At 33.9% G+C, this 24,576-nt stretch overlaps 1 protein-coding gene across 8 annotated transcripts in view; it reads right to left on the bottom strand.

Annotated features, from left to right (window-relative positions):
- Nucleotides 1-24,576, bottom strand: part of PIGN (phosphatidylinositol glycan anchor biosynthesis class N) — a 237,312-nt gene that overhangs the window by 197,391 nt on the left and 15,345 nt on the right. For 6 of the 8 annotated variants that reach the window (XM_074279041.1, XM_074279039.1, XM_074279044.1 and 3 more), the window contains one exon: nt 1,262-1,494. In XM_074279041.1, coding sequence (XP_074135142.1) covers nt 1,262-1,488 — 227 coding nt within the window. In that variant the 5' untranslated portion in view covers nt 1,489-1,494. Of the gene's footprint in view, nt 1-1,261; nt 1,495-9,608; nt 10,254-24,576 lie in introns of those variants that run through there. The other 2 variants (XM_074279043.1, XM_074279042.1) reach the window with 2 other exon arrangements.

Below are 24,576 nucleotides of genomic sequence, written 5' to 3'. Positions count from 1 at the left end.
GCCCTTGCATTATCCCACTCCCATTCTCTGGGAGAATAAAAGAGGGCAGCTCTGGAGAAAAAGTGAGTCTCTGCTCTAGACCAGACTTGACGCGGCTCTCTGCAGGAAGGGAAATCACTTCTCTGGACCAGAGTTAACAGCAACTGTCTACAGACAACTGCTCTCTACAGGAAGAAGAATCTGTTTGAGATATTTGAGTTGACACAGCAGATCTCCTCCCAGAAAGCGATTGGCAGCTTCTGGAGACAACAGCATGCTACAACCTATCTTCTTTTGATTTATGGAGATATATGAGCAAAACATGGACAAAAATGATTGTTATTTTATGAAGGAACATTATAAAGAAAATTTTATGAGGAATGTTGAAAGAGATTATTAAGCAGAATAGCTTGACAGAAGCTGAAGAGATTGCTTCTTTTGAAGGTTGGAAAGAAGACAGCAAAAAAAAAAATTATAATAATGACAACAATGGCATTTCCTGAAAAATTGAATTTAGCTCTTACCTTGAAGAAATATATCAAGAAAATTCTAGAGATACTTTAACACATTTCTTAAGTGAAATTAATAGTGAAATTGTGTTTCCAAAAGTGAAGAGAATTCAAGTGCTATTAGTGAGCATCTGAGATACATTAGAATATGATTTTTCTAAAGGACAAAATATTATAATCATTTATGTCATTATTATCAAGTTCAGTTGCTAATAAATTGTATATTTAACAATTTAAATTTATTTAATCATAGGTAATTAAGGAATTTAATAGAAAGATGAGAAATTATACCTAGCTTATAAATATTTAATGAACTAGGGAAGAACTTTGAGACAACTGATTAATAAGAAAGATTAAAATGCACTAATTAAAAATTAAAATACTTAAACATAACTCTGGCCTACTTTAGAGCTTAGCGTTATAAGATAAAATATGGAAACAAGTAATTCAGCAGAAAGAGAGGTAACTAGAAAGTAGTTGTCAGAGCCTTAAACCTTGCGATATCTGAAAATTCAGGAAAACGTGACAGTATGAATCATGTAGCCAAAATTCACCTGAGAGAACATCCTTAAATCACAGGCAAAATGATCAGAAGAAAAGAACATCATCAGAAAATCAGATTATCCTACAATTTCAAATCAACAATACATGTGTCCAATAGCTATCCTTATTACTTCTTAGACCCACAGGAGAGTGGCTGCATGATCTTTAAATGTTTATTTGTGCTATAGGCAAACTTTATGAGAAGGCTTCATTGTAGTTAATCCCCTTACCTGATAAATGGTGCTCTGGAAGTTCCATTTTCATCTAATTCATAGAGGGAATCTGCTCGAAGGCCATCTGCAACAAATAACACTAATCGTCGTGCTGGAGGCGGCAGAGGAGTAATTTGAGGAGTCATACCATGTACCAGAGGAGAAGTAAAGTAAATGTCGAAAATGGAGACAAAGAACACAAAATGAACAAGCAATCCCAAAATAAAAAATAGCAGCAGATTCATAATTATCTGAAAGGAAGAAAAAAAAGAAAATGTGCATCAGTCTTAAAAAAAAATCACATGAAAATCATATGTTGGTTTAAATTCAACAAATATTTACTAGCTGGTTACTAATGGACAGGATATTATTCATGTTAGGTTCCACTCAAGGAGTCTTGCAAACAGAGACAAGACATGGAAAATGAATTGAGAAAGGAGAGCAGTACTGCCAAATAATGTTGACAAAACGTGTATTTTAAAATGACACATACCTTACTGTAACACCAGTTCCACTAATTTCTTTTACAATTACTGTTACCATAACTTTAAGTGGCAAGAAGAAGGTTAAAGAGTTGACAATTGGCTGGAAGTTTTTAAAATAGAAGAGAAAATTAGAAGGTTTGAGGTAAATCATGGAGAAGAGAGAAAGAAGAAGAAAAACTTTCTTGAGAGAACTATTTCATTCTTATATTGTAAAGAAACATAAAGAGACTTTTATAAGGAGGGAATTTGGAGAGACTGTTAAGAGTGATGGCATGAAAGAATCTGGAAAAGAGAAAGAAGATATAGAGAATTTGTTTCCTGATGTAATTATTTTAACTATTATTTTGTACAAAGTATGAAGAGAATTCTTGAAAAGATATTTTTAATTGTTATTCAAAGTAAAATGAATGATGTGACTGTATTTTCACAAGTCATCTGCAGTGATAGTTGAAATAGCATGAGCTTTCTCACGGTTAAAATAGGGAGAATAATTATTCTGAATTATTGCTGGATATATTGTTACTAAATTATTTGACCAATAACTTTAATATGTATAATTTTTGAAGACATGAATAACACTTGTGGGAAAGATGTTTAATTGATTAAGGAAAGAAATGCTACATTTTAGTAATTAATGAAGACATATCTAAACAAACCTTGGACCAATCTAGTAAATGAAACATGAATGGGTCACAGAAACTGAAATGTAACCCATAAATGTATGTAGTCAAGTCTATATAATCATGTGTCATTATAATTTTATATTCATTAAAAACTGAAACAATAAATTTTTATTGAATCAGATATTGTACTCAATATGTCCAAAACGGAATTAAATACCTTTGTCCAAAATCTTCTACCCTACCAAACTTCCTATTACTGCCAAGGTTACCAAAGATCTCATTGTCACACAAACTCAGAACCTAGGTTTTCTCCTTAACTCCTCACTCTCTCATTTCTCACATCTATTCTGTGGCCAAGATATGTCTGGTTTACTTTTAAACATATCTCTCTCCCATTCTCTCCTCTGATACTGCACCCCACTAGTGAAGGCCCTCATCTCCTCATACCCCAGCGGGCAGATATCAGCTTCAAGGTTTTCCCCATTCCAATCTATCTTCCATTCAGTGCCCAAAATGGTTTTACTAAAACATACGTTTAATCATGTCATCCCTCTATTCAATAAACTCTGATGGCTCCCTGTAGCTTCCAAGATTATATACAAAATCCTCTAACTTCCTTCAAGTCCCAGATAAAATTCCACCTTCTAGAGGAAGCCTAACTTTATCCCTTTTCATTCAAGTGCCTTCCCTGTATTGATCATATCCAATTTATCTGGTATAGAGCTTCTTGTACATGTCTGCACATTGTCTTCCTCACTGGTGTGTGAACTGTCTGAAAGTAGGGATTGCCATTACCTTCTTTTGGGGGGGGGGGGGGAGAGGAGAAGGAGGAGTTATCTCTAGCACTTAGACCAATATCTAACCTATTGTCAGTACATTAGATATATATACATGTATTTATTGAGTGGTTTTCCCATTTTTTCCCCCTAGAGTTGGAACACTTCCTTTTAAATTAAATCTTAGTTAAACCCTTGAAATAGATATTTTTAAATAATGTTTGAATGGTCACTACTACTGGTATTGATATTACCAATAATGTAAGACTAATTTTTAAAATCTTATATTTTAAGACCCTTTTTTTTTTTTTTTTTTGAATCTGGCAATATCAACAAATAGTTTTTTTAGTGAAAATGAGACAATGATCTATCTAAACAGTGTTAAGTAAATAAAAGTTATATAACATAGAGACCCACAAAAATATTGTTTAGCCTACTAGGTGATGTAATGGATAAAGGGCTGAACCTGGGTCAAAAGACTTGAGTTCAAATTCTGCCTGAGAAACATTTGAACAAGTCACTTAACCATTCACAGGCTCATTTTTCTCATCTATAGAATGGGCATGATAATAATAGCACTCCTTTACTGGGTTATTATAAGAACAAAATGAGATACTACATGTTGAGATTTGCATTCCTTAAAGTGTTACATAAATTTTATCATTATTATTATCATATAAACTCATATACATATAGTAACTAGAAACAACTTACCTTCTAATGAAGAGTATTTTTGTTTTTCTCTTTTTGCTCAAATGAAAAAAGTCCAGCACTAAGAGATGATTATTTCAGTTGATCACATTTTCCAATCTGAAATTCTAGAGTTTTGTTTTGAAATCTACAATTTCGCTTTTAAATGCCATGTAATTTTGACAAAGCAATAAGACTATTTACACAAATTCCTTGAGTATCTGCTGGAATCCCCAGCAAAATGGGACATTACTCCCATATTTTCATTCCCTCTTCGTCTAGGTTTGATATTTGAATGGGGTTTACAGAGGTTTGTCTTACATTCAGTCTAGCTATAACTTACTAATAATTTGACTTGCTAGCACTAACACTAATACTAAGAGTATTAATAATTCTAAAACTTTTACCTTTAAAATGATACAAACAGGGGCAGCTAGGTGGCGCAGTGGATAGAGCACCAGCCTTGAATTCAGGAGGACCTGAGTTCAAATCTGATCCCAGACACTTAACACTTCCTAGCTGTGTGACCCTGGGCAAGTCACTTAACCCCAGCCTCAAAAAAAAATTTTTTTTTAATTAAAAAAAAAATGATACATATATTGATAATTTTGCATGTGTTGTACTTGGAAGGAATGGAAATTGAATTGAGTCATATGTTGTTGGGTGCTTTTATTTGACCATCTATTAAAGTTACCATCAATTTAGAATCATTGGATAGTTGGTAGAAGCATGCACATTGCTTAACAAAGACATTAAAGTCACTGTGCTTGCCTATTATCATTTAATTTTTCATTATGCTATTTTTCTTCATTCAATGTAGTGTTCTGGTTGGTTTTCTGGAGGTCTTGGGATCAGCCTTCGTTTTAGCTGAGTAATCACCACAAGAATAGCCAGGGATAAAGTCTAAATTCTTTATTATCTCCTTCACAGTCTAGTTTCCTTGCTTGGGGCCCAGGCCAGCTTTCTGGAGGTCCTGTGGAATGTGTCTTGGTTTCTTTGGGGGAGGCAGGAAGACCACCACAACAATCTCTGTCTTGAAGTTTCTCTGAGTATGAGGACTTGTGCTCTAGCCTCCAGCCACCACAAAGGTGGGAGATGGAATAAATGTCTTTCTTTGGCTCTGAGAGCTTGAGCTACCACCTCTAGTCCTCTGTCTTCTCTGAGTCTGTCCTAGTCCCCTTCCCAGTCTGTCTCTGGCTGAGTTTGTCCCAGTTTATATGCAGTATACTGAGTATAAACCAATCATTACATCACTAGGGAACCATTATTTGTTGTAAGATTAAATCAATCATACTGAACTAGAGAACTATTAAGCACCATGCTAAACTAGATAAACATTGTCTTATCAATTCCATTGAATTAATACCTTGTAAGAATCCTTGTTTCAAGTACAGAGCTCTGGCCCATTATAATAACTATATAAATACGTATATAATGAAATCATGAACAACATGTGAACACAAAGAATGAAAAAATGGCATCCCTAAGGTAAAAGAATAATAGGAAGACCTGCCTTAAGTTTTAAACTAGATAGAATTCACAGGAAAATATGAACTATATAGTATGAGAGAATGTAGATGGATTTGCCCTCTACATTAGTGAAGGGAATAACCAAAGGTACTAGAGTATCAGGCAACACATGCCATATGTATTACTCTGTATAATGATATTCTGCAAATTTCAGAACTATCATTTGATTTTGGTGTTATCTCCTAAATAAATATGGATTTAAAAAATCTATATAACTTGTTTCATTAGAGTAAGAAGTCAACAGGAAGAGACAGGTATTGAAAAGCACTGAAGATACAAAAAAAATTTACTCTTTGAGAATCAACTAACTTTTAACTATTCCAGAAACTTCAAGCACACTTCACAGCAAAGATAAAATTAAAGAGAAGTTCCTGCAGTAGTAGAAATTGGACATTAGTTATAAATTACTTTAATGTACTATTCTCGGAAAGAAAAAAACATATACCAACAGAGCCTATCTTTTAAGGTGCTTATTTTTTCTAGTAGTAGTAATGGATATGCATTAATTCACTCAAACACTTATAAATCAGCATTTGCTATTTTCTATTTTATGATGCAGATGAAACATAATATTCACAAAAGATCCTCTTTTACCAGGTAGTTTAACTATTGCTAAAGTTATCAACAGCATAATTTTTGCACTCAGAGAGTAAATTCTTCAGAAGATTGGCATGTCTAAAACAAGACCTACACCAATAACCTAATATTCCTGAAGTCTTCCAAAATGAATAGCAAAACTAAATGCCAAGTTATATCCCTAAAGCCATTACATCTACTGCAATTTCACTGACATTTGAATTTCAAAGTGTTCCACGTGGTCATGTTGTTTTCATTTAATAAAGAAAAATGTTCTTTAAAAACCTTCAAAAATGAATAATGTGATATTTTGCCATTAAAGTAAAAATGTGGAACTTATTATGAATGACATAGGGAAATACATAGGGAAGGGGGAAGAAATCCTTCATTTTTTCCAGGATATGATACTATTATCATACACTTAAGAGGATAATATTCACAAAGAAATACTGAAATATCTTAGTACCTTTTGCTAATAATACATATGGCAGTAAGTAGGATGAGTTACTGTAAAAAATTAAAAAGACTTCCTGGTAAGTCATTTCCAATAAGCATCAATGACCTTAGTAAGGAATTTTAGTAAAAATAAAAGAAAATGGATTACTTGTTACAATTTTAATATAAGACAGATAAAAATTTCAGCAATATACTACTATATATAACTTAATTTAACCTGACAAAAATTGAGTTTTGTGCATTTTGTTCTATCATAAATTTCATCTTAAGCCTTTTTTTTTTTGGCCAAAGATTAGCCTACATTTGATATTTCAGCACCCAATAGGTAACTAAAGTTTTTTCCCTCAGCTGACAGAATGCACTTTTGATATGCTAATATGCAAACTTTGCTTCCCAGTGTTCCCCATCTACACTAATGGAACAATTTTTTTTTTTTAAATTCATAATGTCTCCACTTCAGCAAGCTGCCTTAGTCAACTAAAGATTTGGTAGACACCAAACCATATAAAATCAAGCTAAGTTTTTGTTTATTTGATGTTTCAAACTTGATACACCACAGACACCTCAAACTTAGCATATCTAAAACAGAAATAATTATTTTTTTGTCAAATCCTCTCTTTTTCCTAACCCCATTATTTTTTGAGGGTACCATTTATGCCAGTCACCTGGATTAGCAAACTCCGTGTCATTCTTGTCTTTTCACTATCATTTAGCCTCCATATCTAGTTGCCAATATTTTATTACATCAATACACCATATTTTATTTAGCACTTCCCCTTTTTTGGTATTTGTATTATTAATTTTGAATATTAAAACACACACACACACACAAACACACACACACACACACACACACACATACACACTGCTAAAATGAGATTTCAGTTCTACTACTGACTGCCTGAACAACTTTGAATCACTTAATCCCTCTGGGTTCTGCAACGCAAAAAGCTTAGATGACAGCACCTAATGGCAAATATGGATAAAATTTCCATCTTTTAATGTCTTTTCTTTGTGTTTGAACTTGATACAATCTCTTTGAATTTTGATGCTATTTAAATTTTTTAGCTTTCAAAGAAAAACATGTATCATGTTCCCAAAAAAACATGTATCATATTCCCATGAGTTCTCAATCATGAGTTCAAACTAAAATATGGGTAATGAAGGGGTTTGAAGAATCTCCTGGAAAAGTTTACAAAAGAGGCACCCATAGCAGTCCTTCATCAAGGAGACAGTGTGATAGAGTAAGTGAACCTCCCAGCACAACCATAACAAAGCCTTACTCCTTATCCAGTGCTTGTGGCTAGAATTTTATTAAAGGCATTAAGGGAATAGCACAATTATCTGGGATAAGACCTGACAAGATATATATCTTTTATACTACTGCACAAATTAATGTATGCTGTGAAACCATCCCAGAGTGGCAAATTTTATTGGCCACAGCTCCAAATTTTACACACAGGTCTCCATTAAAGATAACCAAACTATTACATAATTTGTTATGGATTCTTGAAGAAAAGATTTCTAAAGTTCCTCTTAAAGGACCAAGTATCTTTACAGATGCATCCAAACATAATATTTGTGCTGTATACTCTCGTGACTTAACTATAAAGATAGTCAGAACTCCTTTTCAGTCCACTCAGCAGAATGAATTGTATGCAATCATTCTAGTTATTACTTATTATCCAGGAGATATAAATATAATATCTGATTCAGCCTACTCAGTAGGTGTGGTACAAAGAATTGCCACAGCCCAAATAAAATTTGTAGCCTCCAATATATATCAGCTCTTTAAGGAACTTCAAGAGCAAGTGAGAAAGCACCCAGGTAAGATTTATATCTTGCATGTCCACTCTCATAGTGGACTTCCAGGTCCTATTTTTGATGGTAATGCAAAGGCAGATAGCCTTCTAAATATGTTGGCCAATACTCCTTTATTTCAAGAAGCCCAAGAATCTCATTCTAAATATCATCAGGCTGCTCGAGCTTTACGTTTACAATTTGGAATAACCAGAGAAGAAGCTAGAAGCATAGTAAAAGCCTATACAGCTTGCCTTCCTTTCCACGCTCCTGCACTCCCTCTAGGGAAGAACGCTCATGGCTTGAAACCCAATGAAATTTGGCAAATGGATGTGATCCATTATAAATCTTTTGGTCATCTGTCTTTTATCCATGTTGTGGTAGATACTTTTTCAGAATTCACTTTTGCAGTATCAGCAGCAAGAGAGACAGCCCAAATGGTCACTGAATTCCTTATACAAGCATTTGCAATTATGGGTGTGCCACAGGCAGTAAAGATACATAATGGACCTGCATATACTTCTAAACATTTTTCACACTTCTGTGCACAGTATAAGATTTTACACACCACTGCATACCTTTTAATCTTCAAGGACAGGCAATAGAAGAGAGGAGAAACAGAGACATTAAGATGCTCCTCCAAAAACAAAAGAAAGGGGGAGTCACAGGTAACCCTAGAAAACTTCTAAATCTAGCTCTTTATACTATTAACTTTCTGATTTTTGACAAAGATACATTGGCTCCAGAAGACAAGTTTTATAACTCCCTGGAAGGGCAGTGTCCAGTGCGAGCAGCTCCACTATCTTTAGATAATCACCAGGTGATGTGGAGAGATCCAGAAAGTGGTGAATGGAAGGGACCAGATAGGTTAACTGCTTGGGGGAGAAGGTTTGCTTGTATCTCCACAGATGGTACGACGGGTGCCAACGAGTCGTATTCTCCTTGTCCATTGGAGAGATAGAACAGACCCTTGAAACGAAGGAGAAGACCCAAGAAATATTGGGTGGTTCCATCTCTGACAATGTGTGCCACTGAAAGAGCATGGCAGTTAACCCAATGTGTACAGCAGTTGACTCATAAACATCAAAAATTCTCAGTGAGACTGTTGCAGGACTTCAAAATCTGCAGGAATCATATTGTCTGACATGTAAAGTAATGGAGAAAAGACTGGTTTTAGACTATCTCTTGGCTGCTCAAGGAGGCATATGTGTGATTGTTATTTACATACCCTCCTTCTAGGACTTCTGGAAATCTTTTACAACACCATGATGATTTATATCGTTTGTTATATCACTACTTGCATGTACAATTCATGTTTGTTACACCACATTGAGCATACACCAGCTGTGGGGAGAGTCATCACTAATAGCCTGTGCTTTACTGTTATGTGCTTGTGTAATACCTCCCATGCTGATGGGTTTGTGCATACCTGTTTCTAGTAAGACCCTTCAGCTCAGAAACCTGCTAACAATATCTGGCTTTACTCTCCATTTCCTTTTGGTGTTTTTCATCTCTCTTCCTGAGAAGTCAGGGGATATTGTGACCACCTGTGTTCTAAAACAAAAGAAAGCAGGAGATTTAAAGGACTGAAACTCTTGAAAAGGTGTGCTTGAATCAGACAACTGAGCACTTAAGGCTAATTACCTATTGGACAATGACTATTAGAATATGCTTAGAAAAATGGCCCTTCTCACTGTTTGGTGCTGGCTCCATGTTTTGGTGTATACAGATAATAGTAGGAGGAATTAGAGGGTGGTGTAAAATGAGCCAGACTCACTTTGCAACTAGATTAGGGAGGTTGGTGGAGAGTATGTGGCAGTTTTGTACATCTCCTTCATTTCTCCCCTTAAAGACCAAGGACTTTAGCTTATCCTGACTCTGGCTAATCCTGAGGCCTCCAGGGAGCTAGCCTGGACTTCATAGGATACACTGGTAGAGAATCCTAGAGAATTAACTAAAAAAGTACTAGAAACAATTCACAACTTTAGCAAAGTTGCAGGACACGAAATAAATCTACAAAAAATCATCAGCATTTTTATATACTACCAGCAAAACCTAGCAGTAACAGATACAAAGAGAAATTCCATTTAAAATAACTGTAATTAATATAAAATATGTGGGAATCTAGCTGCCAAGGAACTATATGAACAAAATTACAAAACACTTTTCACATAAATAAAGTCAGATATAATCAATTGAAAAAATATCATGTTCATGGGTAGATCAAACTAATATAATAAAAATGACAATATTACCTAAATTAATCTACTTATTCAGTGCCATATCAATCAAACTCCCAAGAAATTATTTTACAGTGTTAGAAAAAAATTAATAATAAAGTTCACCTGGAAGTACAAAAGGTCAAGAATTTCCAGGGAAATAATGAAAAAAAAAAAAAAAAAAAAAAAAAAACTGCCAGTGAAGATGGCCTAGCTGCACCAGACCTAAAACTATATTCTAAAGCAGCAGTCACTAAAACCATTTGATACTGACTAAGAAATAAGAGTAGTCAATTGATCAGTGGTAAGGAGGAAAAAAAAGTCAATGACTATAATAATCCATTGTTTGACAAACCTAAAGACCCCAGCTTTTGGGATAAGAACCCACTACTTGATAAAAACTGCTAGAAAAATTGGAAATTAATATGCTATAAAATTGATCATATCATTTGATTAAGCATTGTCATTACTGAGTCTGTATCCCAAGGAAATCATAAAGAAGTAAAAAGGACCCACATGTGCAAAAATGTTTATAGTAGCTTTTTTTTGTGGTAGCAAAGAATTGCAAGATGAGTAGATGCCTATCATTTGGGAATGGATGAACAACTCCCCCAACATGGTTCATAAAGCAATTTGAAAAAGAAAAATTTTTAAATAAGTGGAAAAAGACTTCCGGCCAAGATGGCGGCGTGGAGGCAGACAGCTGCTTGAGCTCCGTGTTTTCTCTCAGGACTTACTTCATGACAAGCCTCAGACTTAATGCTTGACCCAGAAAGAAATCCACAAATAATCACCAAGAGAAGACATCTTTGAAAGTCACCAGAAAAGGTCTGTGTTTGCTCAGGGGAGGGTCAATCAGACTGGGGGCAGACTGAGGGCAGGCAAGCCAAAGCAGCTCACACAGCTCAGACCAGAGGGGGAGGGGTACAATCTCTGCCATTTCTGTGAAAAGGCTTTATCCCCAGTGTGGATACTCCGTCTCGGCAGCAAGCCAGGATCAGAGGAGAGGGTGTAAACATCAGAGGTGAAGATTGAAACCCCAGAAAGCCAGTATCTCTCAGAACCCGGCCACCTCAAACCCCCACCTAGACTGACTCAGCACGTTCTCAGAGCCTCGCAGCGCAGATTCAGTACAGTCATTGCTGTTCTGTTAGTGGCTCTCTGCTGCCCTACCCCCAGTCTGTAGAGGAAGCCCATTAATACCATCCAACCCCATCCCCTGCAAAACAGACCAATTGTTTCTCTTGTCAGTTTGTTTTCTTCCATTCCTACTTTGACAAAATGAACAAAAAATTCAAAAGGGCTCTAACCATTGACAGCTTTTGTATGGAGAGAGAGCAGACTTCAAACAATGAGGAGACTAAAAACAGACTGTCCCCAGATGAAGCCCCTATGAGGGATTGAGCTGCTCCTCAATACAAAAGAATCTCCTAGAGGAAATCAAAAAGGCACTCACAAGAGAGCTGGAAGAGAAATGGGAAAAGGAAAGGGAAGCTTGGCAAGATAGCCTGGAGAAATCATCCCAGGCATTCAAAGACAGAGTGGATAAAGAAATCAAATCATTGAGAAACAAGATTAGTGAGCTGGAAAAGGTAAACAATTCCAAGGAAAACAGGATTAGTGAGCTGGAAAAAGAAAACAGCTCTCTAAAAAATAAAATGGATAAAATGGAAAAAAATTCCATAGAAGATAAAAACTCAATTGGATAATTACAAAGAGATATAAAAAAAGTGAATGAAGAAAATGCATCATTGAAAATTAGACTGGAACAAGTAGAAATGAATGACTCAAGGAGAAACCAAGAGATAGTCAAGCAAAACCAGAGAAATGAAACAATTGAAAAGAATGTCAAGTACCTTATTAGAAAGACAACAGACCTGGAAAACAGATCCAGGAGAGACAATTTGAGAATAATCGGACTCCCTGAAAAATGGGAGGAAAAAAAGAACTTGGACACCATTTTCGGGGAAATTATCAAAGAGAACTGCCCAGACGTTCTGGAAACAGAGGGTAAAATAGACATTGAAAAAATTCATCGATCACCTACTGAAAGAGACCCTAAAATCAAAACGCCAAGAAATATAGTGGCCAAGTTCAAGAACCATCAGACAAAGGAAAAGATATTGGAAGCTGCTAGAAAAAAGCAATTCAGATATGGAGGATCCACAATAAGGATAACCCAGGATCTAGCAGCGTCCACATTAAAAGAACGAAGGGCCTGGAACATGATATTCCGAAAGGCTAAGGAACTTGGTATGCAGTCAAGAATAACCTACCCAGCAAGAATGAGCATAGTTTTCCAGGGAAGAAGATGGACATTTAACGAAATAAATGAATTCCATCTATTTTTGATGAAAAAACCAGACCTACATACAATGTTTGATCTTCAAATACAGAACTCAAGAGATTTCTAAAAAGGTAAAAAAAAATCTTGAGAACTATACTTCTGCCAAAAAATTATGTAAAGAACATATGTACAATTTGTCTTAGAAACTAGAGGTGGAAAGGAAATTATATCATAAAAAAGTGTAAAGTGGTGGTACTACATCTCATGAAGAGGCAAAGGTAACCTATTATATCTGAGAGAAAGAAAGGAGAAAGATGAACATAGTGTGTATCAATAGACATATTCAATTTATGGTGAAACTTCTTCCACTTCATTGAAAAGTGAAAGGGAAGGAGTAAGCTAAGGGGAAGGGAATACAGAAATTGTGAGGAAAAAGGGTAAAATAAGGGGAGGATCTTTAAGGTGGGGGAGGGATACTAAAAAGGGAGGGCTGTGAAAAGCAAGTGGTGTTCACAAGTTTAATACTGGGTAGGGGGGTAAGAGGGAAGGAAAGGGGAAAAGCATAAGCAGAGGGTAGTAGGATGGCAAGCAATATAGAATTACTCCTTCTAACCATAAATGTGAATGGGGCAAACTGCCTCCTAAAGAGGAAGCAATTAGCAGACTGGATTAAAAGTCAGAATCCTACTATATGTTGTTTACAGGAAACACACCTGAAACAGGGTGAGACATTCAAACTAAAAGTAAAAGGGTGGAGCAGAATCTATTATGCTTCAGGCAAAACCAAAAAAGCAGGAGTAGCCATCCTCATCTCAGATCAAGCAAAAACAAAAATTGATCTAATTAAAAGAGATAAGGAAGGGCATTATATCCTGCTAAAGGGCAGCATCAATAATGAAACAGTATCAATATTAAACATATATGCACCAAGTGGTGCAGCATCTAAATTTTTAAAAGAGAAATTAAGAGAGCTGCAAGAGGAAATGGATAGCAAAACTATAATAGTGGGAGATCTCAACCTTGCACTCTCAGAATTAGATAAATCAAACCACAAAATAAATAAGAAAGAAGTCAAAGAGGTAAATAGAATACTAGAAAAGTTTAATATGATAGATCTTTGGCGAAAGCTAAATGGAGACAGAAAGGAGTATACTTTCTTCTCAGCAGTTCATGGAACCTATACAAATATTGATCATATACTAGGCCATAAAAACCTCAAAATCAAATGCAGTAAGGCAGAAATAGTAAATGCATCCTTTTCAGACCACAATGCAATCAAAATTACATTTAATAAAAAGCCAGGGGAAAATAGACCAAAAAATAATTGGAAATTAAATAATCTTATACTAAAGAATGATTGGGTAAAACAGCAAAGCATAGACATAATTAATAACTTCACCCAAGAAAATGACAATAATGAGACATCATACCAAAATGTGTGGGATACAGCCAAAGCAGTAATAAGGGGAAGTTTTATATCTCTACAGGCCTACTTGCATAAAACAGAGAAAGAGAGGGCCAACGAATTGGGCTTACAACTAAAATTGCTAGAAAAGGAACAAATTAAAAACCCCCAGACAAACACAAAACTTGAAATTCAAAAAATAAAAGTTGAGATTAATAAAATTGAAAGTAAAAAAACTATTGAATTAATTAATAAAACAAAGAGTTGGTTCTATGAAAAAACCAACAAAATAGACAAACCCTTAGTAAACCTGATTAAAAAAAGGAAAGAAAAAAAGCAAATTGTTAGTCTTGAAAATGAAAAGGGTGAACTCACCACTAATGAAGAGGAAATTAGAACAATAGTTAGGAGCTACTTTGCTCAACTTTATGCCGATAAATTTGATAACTTAAATGAAAAATACCTTCAAAAATATAGCTTGCCTAGATTAACAGAGGAAGAAGTAAGTAGTCTAAATAGTCCCATCTCAGAAAATGAAATAGACCAAGCTATTAACCAATTTCCTAAGAAAAAGTCCCCAGGACCAGATAGATTTACATGTGAATTCTACCAAACATTTAAAGAACAACTAACTCCAATGCTATGTAAACTATTTGAAAAAATAGGGATTGAAGGAGTCCTACCAAATTCCTTCTATGACACAGACATGGTACTGATACCTAAACCAGGTAGATCGAAAACTGAGAGAGAAAACTATAGACCAATTTCCTTAATGAATATTGATGCTAAAATCTTAAATAAGATATTAGCAAATAGACTTCAGAAAATTATCCCCAGGATAACACACTATGACCAAGTGGGATTTATACCAGGAATGCAGGGCTGGTTTAATATTAGGAAAACTATTAGTATAATTGACCATATTAATAATCAAATTAATAAAAACCATATGATCATCTCAATAGATGCAGAAAAAGCATTTGATAAAATCCAACATCCATTCCTACTAAAAACGCTTGAGAGTATAGGAATAAATGGACTATTCCTTAAAATAATAAGGAGCATATATTTAAAACCTTCAGTAAACATCATATGTAATGGTGATAAACTAGAATCTTTCCCTATAAGATCAGGAGTGAAACAAGGTTGCCCACTATCACCATTACTTTTCAATATAGTACTAGAAACTCTAGCCTCAGCAATAAGAGCCGAGAAAGAGATTCAAGGAATTAGAGTAGGAAATGAGGAAATCAAATTATCACTTTTTGCAGATGACATGATAGTATACTTAGAGAACCCCAAAGACTCAGCTAAAAAGCTATTAGAAATAATCCAGAATTTTAGCAAAGTTGCAGGACACATAAATCCTCAGCATTTTTATACATTGCCAACACAATCCAACAGCAAGAGATACAAAGAGAAATTCCATTCAAAATAACGGTCGATAGTATAAAATATTTGGGAATATATCTACCAAAGGAGAGTCAGGAATTATATGAGAAAAATTACAAAACACTTGCCACAAAAATAAAGTCAGATTTAAATAATTGGAAAGACATTCAGTGCTCTTGGATAGGCCGAGTGAATATAATTAAGATGACAATACTCCCTAAATTAATCTATTTAGTGCTATACCAATCAGACTTCTAAGAAACTATTTAAATAACCTAGAAAAAATAACAACAGAATTCATATGGAACAACAAAAGGTCGAGAATTTCAAGGGAAGTAATGAAAAAAAATTAAGTGAAGGTGGTCTAGCTGTACCTGATCTAGAACTATATTTTAAAGCAATAGTCACCAAAACCATTTGGTATTGGCTAAGAAATAGACTAGTTGATCAGTGGCATGGGTTAGGTTTACAGGGCAAGACAGTGAATAAAAATAGCAATCTAGTGTTTGACAAACCCAAAGATCCCAAATTTTGGGATTAGAATTCATTATTTGACAAAAACTGCTGGGAAAACTGGAAATTAGTATGGCAGAAACTAGGCATGGACCCACATTTAACACCACATACTAAGATTAGATCAAAATGGGTCCAAGATTTAGGCATAAAGAACTAAATTATAAATAAATTGGAGGAACATGGGATGGTTTACCTCTCAGACTTGTGGAGGAGGAAGGAGTTTGTGTCCAAGGGAGAACTAGAGAGCATTATTGATCACAAAATAGAAAATTTTGATTACACCAAATTAAAAAGTTTCTGGACAAACAAAACTAATGCAAACAAGATTAGAAGGGAAGTAACAAATTGGGAAAACATTTTTACAGTTAAAGGTTCTGATAAAGGTCTCATCTCCAAAATATACAGAGAATTGACTTTAATTTATAAGAAATCAAGCCATTCTCCAATTGATAAATGGTCAAAGGATATGAACAGACAATTTTCAGATGATGAAATTAAAACTACTTCCACTCATATGAAAGAGTGTTCCAAATCACTATTCATCAGAGAAATACAAATTAAGACAACTCTGAGATATTATTACACACCAGTCAGATTGGCTAAGATGACAGGAACAAATAACGATGAATGTTGGAGGGGCTGTGGGAAAACTGGGACACTGATGCATTGTTGGTGGAGTTGTGAAAGAATCCAACCATTCTGGAGAGCAATCTGGAATTATGCCCAAAAAGTTATCAAAATGTGCATATCCTTTGACCTAGCCATACTACTACTGGGCTTATATCCCAAGGAAATACTGAAGAAGGGAAAGGGACCTGTATGTGCCAAAATGTTTGTAGCAGCCCTTTTCATAGTGGCTAGAAGCTGGAAGATATATGGATGTCCATCAATTGGAGAATGGTTGGGTAAATTATGGTATATGAATGTTATGGAATATTATTGTTCTGTAAGAAATGACCAACAGGAGAAATACAGAGAGGCTTGGAGAGACTTACATCAATTGATGCTAAGTGAAATGAGCAGAACCAGAAGATCATTATACACTTCTGCAATGATACTGTACGAGGATGTATGCTGATGGAAGTGGATATCTTCAACATAGAGAAGAGCTAATCCAATTCCAATTGATTAATGATGGACAGAATCAGCTACATCCAGAAAAGGAACAATGGGAAATGAGTGTAAACTGTTATTTTTACCTTCTGAATCCAATTCTTCCTACAAGAAATTCGGTTTTACACACATATATTGTATCTAGAATATACTGTAATATATTTAACATGTATAAGACTGCCTGCCATCTGGGGGAGGGGGTTGGGGGAGGAAGGGAAAAAATCTGAATAGAAGTAAGTGCAAGGGATAATGTTGTAAAAAATTACCCATGCATATGTACTGCCAAAAAAAAAAAAGTTATAATTATAAAATAAAATAAAAATTTTAAAATAAATAAATAAATAAATAAGTGGAAAAAATAAAAAAATAAAAAAGAATGAACTTGGCACCAAACAAGAAATATAAGAAGAAATTGCTTTTATCTATTTATGTGGAAAACAAAATATATTTTTTCAATAAAATAAAAATGAGAGTTAAAAATTAAAATTTATCTTTTAAAACAGGAATGTGAGAATGTGAAGTAGAATTATAGGAAATAAACCCAAAGGCTTATTTATGGAAGGCATGAAGTAGAATGACTTAAAAGTAAAATTGTTCTTCTTCATGGAGACAAAAACACCTTTGTTTTGATGCAGGTCTCGTTTTTAAATGAGCCTTAAAGGTTTGGGCATGCTAACTGGCCTGTGTATGGATGGCTATGTAAACTGACAGTTTTTCTGAACTTGTGTTTGGTTTTTTGGGGCAGCTCAATCTAGGAAGGAAGCTTTTATATCTTTACAGACAGCTGGCCCAGTGAATTAGTCTTAAAAAAAGACATAGAGAGAGGTATTTTTATATTGTAGTGACGGGGGAGAAGGGAATAAGAACCATCATAAGGAAATCTGCATAATAAGGCTTCTCACAAAAGTTACCAAAAAGGGGGAAAGGTTATTGTACTTGTTGAAAATTACATTTCAAAGAAAACTATTATCTAAATGTACAGACATAAAGTGTCATAACAACTTATACCTGACACTTTTAGTAAGTAGAAGAATAAACAGAATGGGGATAGCAATAGATGTTTTAGTAAATATATAATAACAAATAAACAAGAGATTAAAGTCTAATCAGGGGCTTGGTCCATCATTTAGCCTTTCTTTTATAGGCAGAAATTTATATATCAATGGCATTTGGAATTATGAGGTAGAATATAGCTAAAACACACAGAAAAAAGATAAAGATCACAGAGACATCTCAAGGAAACCTTTCAAAAATAAGCCCACTCTACAATTATTTTTTTATTTCTATTTCCTCAGTACATAAACATTATGTACAGCATTAGTTTGTATTTGTTCATGCTGCCTTGGAATTGCTCATTAGCTCTTTCATACATAATGTTCCTGAGATGATAAGAACTTCAAAGATAAGAATGATGTGTTTTACTTTTTTATACCCCTAACTTGATGAAAAGTACACAGCAGGAACATAACAAAAATCTAATGAATGTCCTTTTGCCTTATGCGAAATTTGTATATTTTAAAGAAAACCAAGCTGTGATAGGACTCATATATACCAAACTACTATCTACTTCATAGCATCATAATAGAATTTCCCCTAAAGTGCTGACAATACCAGGACTTAATCATTCCCTGGGTTGGGGCATGGCTCAAGCATTGCTTGCTTTGATAGGTTCCTCGAGACCTCTAATTGTGCTAACTTGGCTTTCAGGTGATGGAGGAAGGGAGTCTCATCCAAGTGGAAAGACCCCACAATCACTATCCCTACCCTGCTGAACAGACAAGTTTGAAGAGAGAGAAGGGGGATATTTATCAAACCTAAGTGATGCATATTCTTCGTACATTAGAGCTAATTATACTTTCTTTATTTGTTCATGGTTCAATGGTCTATGAATGTCTCATTTTGTCCCAACACAGAAAATTAATAAGGTGTTGGCATTGTACCCACCCATAACACAAGTTATTATGATTTTTAAAAGTAGAGAAATTGTCAGTGCTCTTTTGTTCTTCAACTTATGTTATATTTGCTTGCCTTTGCAAATGTTGCATTCCCCCAGTAGAATGTAAATTCCTTGAGGACCAGAATCATTTCATATTTTTATTTTTTTATTTACAACAAATTTTGTATTTAATATAGATGGCACTTAAAGACTGTTGAAATGAATTGGAAAAACTACCTCTCCCCAGTTTTTCTGCATACTTATTATCTCCTATGCTTCTCTTGCCAATAGCTCTTCTGATTCATCTCCTATTAAACTCAAAGTCCTTTGCTGAATCATCTTTAATTTCCTGTTTGGATATTCTCCATGACTCTGCCCCACACCTTTCTCTATTCAGCTTCTAACATCTCATTTTATCACATTAGCTCCCATGTAATCAACAATTACCTCCATGAAGATGACTTTCAAAAAAAGAATAGAGATTCTGAATAACTCAATGTGCTAAAACTGAATCTTATTCTGATCCCCCAACTCTTCTTCCACCCCTCTTTTATTCAATCAAAAATTCGGTAAGTTAATTACCAATTCATCCAACATCATAAAAAAGATATTAAACAAGTCATAAATTCCCACTAGGAGAAAAACCCAAGGATCTAATGCATTTGTGTGAATTTTCTTAAATATTCAAAATACAATTATTTCCATAAACAGTTTGAGGGGAAAAAAAAGGAAAAAATATGAGCTCCCAAAGACTTTTTATGAAACAAATATGGCCTTGAAAGACATCAAAAAAATTATAGATCAACACCTCTAGCAGACCTTGATGCAAAATATAAAATAAAGTAACAAAAAGGTTACAACATATTAACAATATATTGATAAGACATATTAACAAAATAACAAAAAAGTTACATGTTAATGAAACAAAATAACAAAAAGATTACAACATAATAAAAAATATTTTGCATTATGATCAAATTGGATTTATACCAGAAATGAAAAGTTGGTATAATATAAGAAAACCTATAACAGACCATAATAATAACAAAAATAATAAAAAATTATAATATCAATGGATAATTATATCAATAGATAATAAGAAATCTTTTAACAAAACCCTTTCTGTTAAAGACAAGAAGGTGCATAGGAATAAAAGAAAAAACTTTTTTTTTTTTTAATAAGGTAAATAGTATAACTCTAAAACCAACAGCAAACATAACATACAATGAAGAAAGCCTGAAGCCTTTCCAGTAATATCAGGGATAAGACTAGAATGGCATCACTGTTATCTGGTACAGTTGTTAAACTGCTCTTTAAAGTGATGAGAAAAAGAAGTTGAGACAATAAGCACAGGAAGAGATAAAAGAAAACTATTCATTGTGGCAGATGATATTTTGGTGTGAAGAATCTCAAAGAAGTGACTAAAATTAACTGAAACAGTAACTTTAGCAAAGTTACAAGGCATAAAATAAATCTACAGAAATCATTATCATTCTTCTATATTACTAAAAAAAATCCTAAATATATTAAAAGAGAAAATGAAAAAAACTATAAAATGTATAAAATAGGAGTTTATCTACTAAAATACTTAAAGGAATCGTATGTACACAATGCAAAATACCCCTCAATAATAACAGGCCTAAATTATATGATAATTATTATTCATAAGCAAGTCATGCCAATGTAATAAAAAACAACTACGTAGCCCCAAATTATTTTGTTAAAGCAATGCCATATCAATGAAACTATGAAAAGATTACTTTTCAAAGGTTGAAAAAAAAATCATCATCAAATTCACCTGGAAGAAGAAAAAATCAAGAATAACACATATTATCTTTAAAATGGGTAGGAAAGGGACCTAGCAAAACTATTTGATGTTGACTAAAAAAGTGAAAAAAACTAATCAAAGAACAAATTAGGTATATAATATACAGAAACAAATGAAAATACTGGTTTTGATAAAATGACACTCTTACATCTTGGAATAAAGACAAAAACTAACGGGTAAATACAGGAGTCTAGAAGAAGTATTGACCAAGCCCTTACACCATATACCAAAAGAAATGTTCTTTTTTTTTTTTTTTCTTTTCTCAATTTGTATTTAGGTTTAAAATAAATTTTAAAAATTTACTCAAAAAATTAGAAAAGCAAAGAAATACCTTCTGCATTTGGGGATATAGAAAGATTTCAGGAGCAAATGACCACTACATTTGATTAAACTTGGCTATATGACTTAGATATAAAAGATCTTTTCAAAAGTAAATTAAAAGAACATGAACATAAACATGAAATGCTTTTTATATAAAATCATGTTTAAATAATTGGAGTAATGATTACTGTTCCTGGTAGGTAAGGCCAATGTGATTTTTAAAAATGATAATTTTATCTAACTAATTTATTCAATGCCATTACAATACTAAAAAATTACTGAATTAGAAAAATAACAACAAAATTCATTTGGAAGAACCAAAGGTCAGAAATTTCAAAGAAACCAGGGGGGAAAAAATGTGAAAGAAGCAGATTCAGCAGTATCAAATCTTAAACTATATATAAAGTGAGAGCATTGTTGAAGGGTTAAATGGATGACTTTGATTATTTTAAATTAAAATTTTCTTGCATAAATAAAATCAACATAGCTAAAGAGTAGAAGGAATATAGAAAATTGAGAAGAAACTTTCATAGACAATCTCTCAGATTCTGTTGTTATACTGTTGTGGTGTAGGAAATGATGAGCTTTTTGATTTAGAAAAACATGGTAAGATTTGGACCAAGGAAGAAAAATGCTATCCACTTCCAGAGAAAGAGAGTATTAATATGCAAAATATGATTTTACACACACATATATAAGCATATATATGTATATGTTTATAAATATCTATGTGTATCTGTGTGTATACACATCTCCACATTTAATTATAGACTTCTTTATGGTGGGAGTTCAGAAGAGAATAAAGTAAAAAGTACACAGGAAAGGAAAGGAAGGAAAGGAAAAGGAAAAAGAAAAGGAAAAGGAAAAGGAAAGGGAAAGGGAAAGGAAGGCAAGGCAAGGCAAGGGAGAGAAGCAAAGAAAAACTGGGTAGTTTTGAAAACAATATGTAATATTTATTATATAGGTTTTCTTGAAATGGAAATTTATTGTTTTACATTGAATCCTCTCCTATGTTCTGCTATATACATGGAAATAGTTGGGTTTTTTTTCCCTTTTCTCATTTTGTATTTAAGTTTAAAATAAATTTTAAAAATTTACTCAAAAAAATTAGAAGAGCAAAGAAATACCTTTTGCATTTTGGGATATAGAAAGAGTTCAGGAACAAACAAAAAGTAGTTAGTCAATAAGCATTTCTTATGCATCTACTCTGTGCCAAGTGCTATACTAAGTGTTGGGGATAAGAAAAGCAAAAGGATCCCTGCTCTCAAAGAGATCACAATCTATTAGAGCAGAAAGCATGCAAATAGCTGTGTACTAACAAGATATATACAGGACAAAATGTAGATAACCAACATAGAGAAGGCACTAGAATTAAGGAAGCCCAAGGCTGGGAGATTGAGTTTAGACGGCAGTCTGGAAGGAGAGTCTAGACTGGGAGAAGAACAAGACTTCCCAGGAGAACTTCAGAGAAGCTCGAGGAGATTCAGAGCCAGGATTCAGGAAGAAGAGGATTCAAGATTCTACCTTCACTCTGGCTGGAGGCTCCAGAAGCTTCCCAAGAAACCTGTTCACAGAGAAAAAGATTTTACAGAAAAGAGATCTCCTCCCAGAGAAGGATTACAACTGAGAGACGCTCAGAACATTACATTAATTTTTAACTGGGACTTGAAGGAAGCAAGGAAAACCAGGAGGTAGAAAAGAGGACAAGGAGTATTTCAATCATGAGGAACAGTCAGTGAAAATGACAGAGGTCAGGAGATGGATTGATTTCTGCAAGGAACACCAAAGTGGACAATGTCACTGGATCACAGAATATGGAGTGGGTGTGGTGTAAGGAAAATCAGATAGAGGTTTTGATATTTGATCCTGGAGGTGATAAGAAGCCAGTGGAGTTTATTGACTATAAAGGTGACCTGCACTGTAGAATCTGAGCTTTAGGAAGATGGCTGATACATAAATAGAATTAGACGGAATGAGGAAAGACTTGAAACAGGGAAACCAATAAACAAGATGATGTCTGCCTGAACTAGGGTGATGACAATGTAAGGTGAGAGAAGATATTATATTGGTAGAAATAACAGGACCTGGCAACAGAGTGGATATGGAAGATGAGAAAATGAGGGATTGAAAATGACACGTAGGTTTTGAGCTTAGGAGAACAATTAAGGAAGTTAGGAAGAAGAGAGAATTTTGAGGGAAGAATAATGAGTTCATTTTTGGACATGCTGAGTTTGAGGTATCATTGAGTCATCCAGTTTAAGATGTCCAATAAGTAGTTGGAGACCTGAGATTGGAGGTCAGCAGAGAGATTAAGTATAGATAAGTAGATTTGAGAAAAATTCTTATTATATAAATTATTTAAATAAATAATATAAATAAAATTTCTTATTATATAAATTTAAGTTCATTAACAAACAAAACCAAAATCAAAGAAAGGCTGACCATTAAATGGGAAGTAATCTTTATAGAAAATTTCTCTGAAAAAGTTTCATATCCAAGACGTGTAGGAAACTGAATAAAATTTCTAAAATTAGAGCCATTTCTTAATAAATAATAAAATGATAGGAATAGGCAGTTTTCAAAAAAAGAAATGAGGTGGTAACCATAAGTTGCAGAAAAAAGACACACTTTCAGACATGATCATTACAGGAATTTATGCTATTTGTCAATACATAATTGTTACAATTTTTTTCTCCAATGGAAGAAGGAAATAGGGTAGAGAGGCAAGTTTAGAAATAGGGTTCTCCCTCCAATAAAAAGAAAAACAAAACAAAACAAAACAAAACAAAACAAAACAAAAAAAAAAAAAAAAAAAAAAAGAAAAGAAAAGGTCCATTGAAGAATTTTTACATGCATAGAAAAAAAAAAAGTCAAAAGGAAGCATAAACAAACAGTAAGACTGAAAATTACATGTTGTATTTATTACCTATTTTAAAAGGCAAAGTACACATAATAGCTTCCCTGTTCATTTTATATATATATACATATGAAATGATTTCAAAATTTACATATCCAATCCTAACTTCTCCTAAATGTCAGTATAGTATCTCCCATTGCCTATTGAACATCTCAACCTAGATATCCTATCCACACTTCAAACTCAACATTGCAAAAGAAAAACTCATTACTCTCTCTCTAAATCCATCCTTATTTAGTAGGAAGTGCTATAACCTTCCTATTTACTTAGATTTGCGATTTTGGAATTACCTTTGACTCTTCCTTCTTCATTATCCCCATACTCTACATCTCTCACACCTGTCCTTTTTTCTCCACTAGTTCAATTTCTCATTATCTTTTGACTAGCCTATTGCAAAATACATTCTCTTCTCTTTCCAATCCATTCTCCCCTTGGTTGCCAAAATAGTCTTCTAAAGGCACAG

This window comes from Sminthopsis crassicaudata, chromosome 1 (genome assembly GCF_048593235.1).
Source record: "Sminthopsis crassicaudata isolate SCR6 chromosome 1, ASM4859323v1, whole genome shotgun sequence".
Classification (NCBI taxonomy): domain Eukaryota; kingdom Metazoa; phylum Chordata; class Mammalia; order Dasyuromorphia; family Dasyuridae; genus Sminthopsis; species Sminthopsis crassicaudata.
The sequence above is the reverse complement of the archived record's forward strand: the minus strand, read 5'-3'. Positions and strand labels throughout refer to the sequence as shown.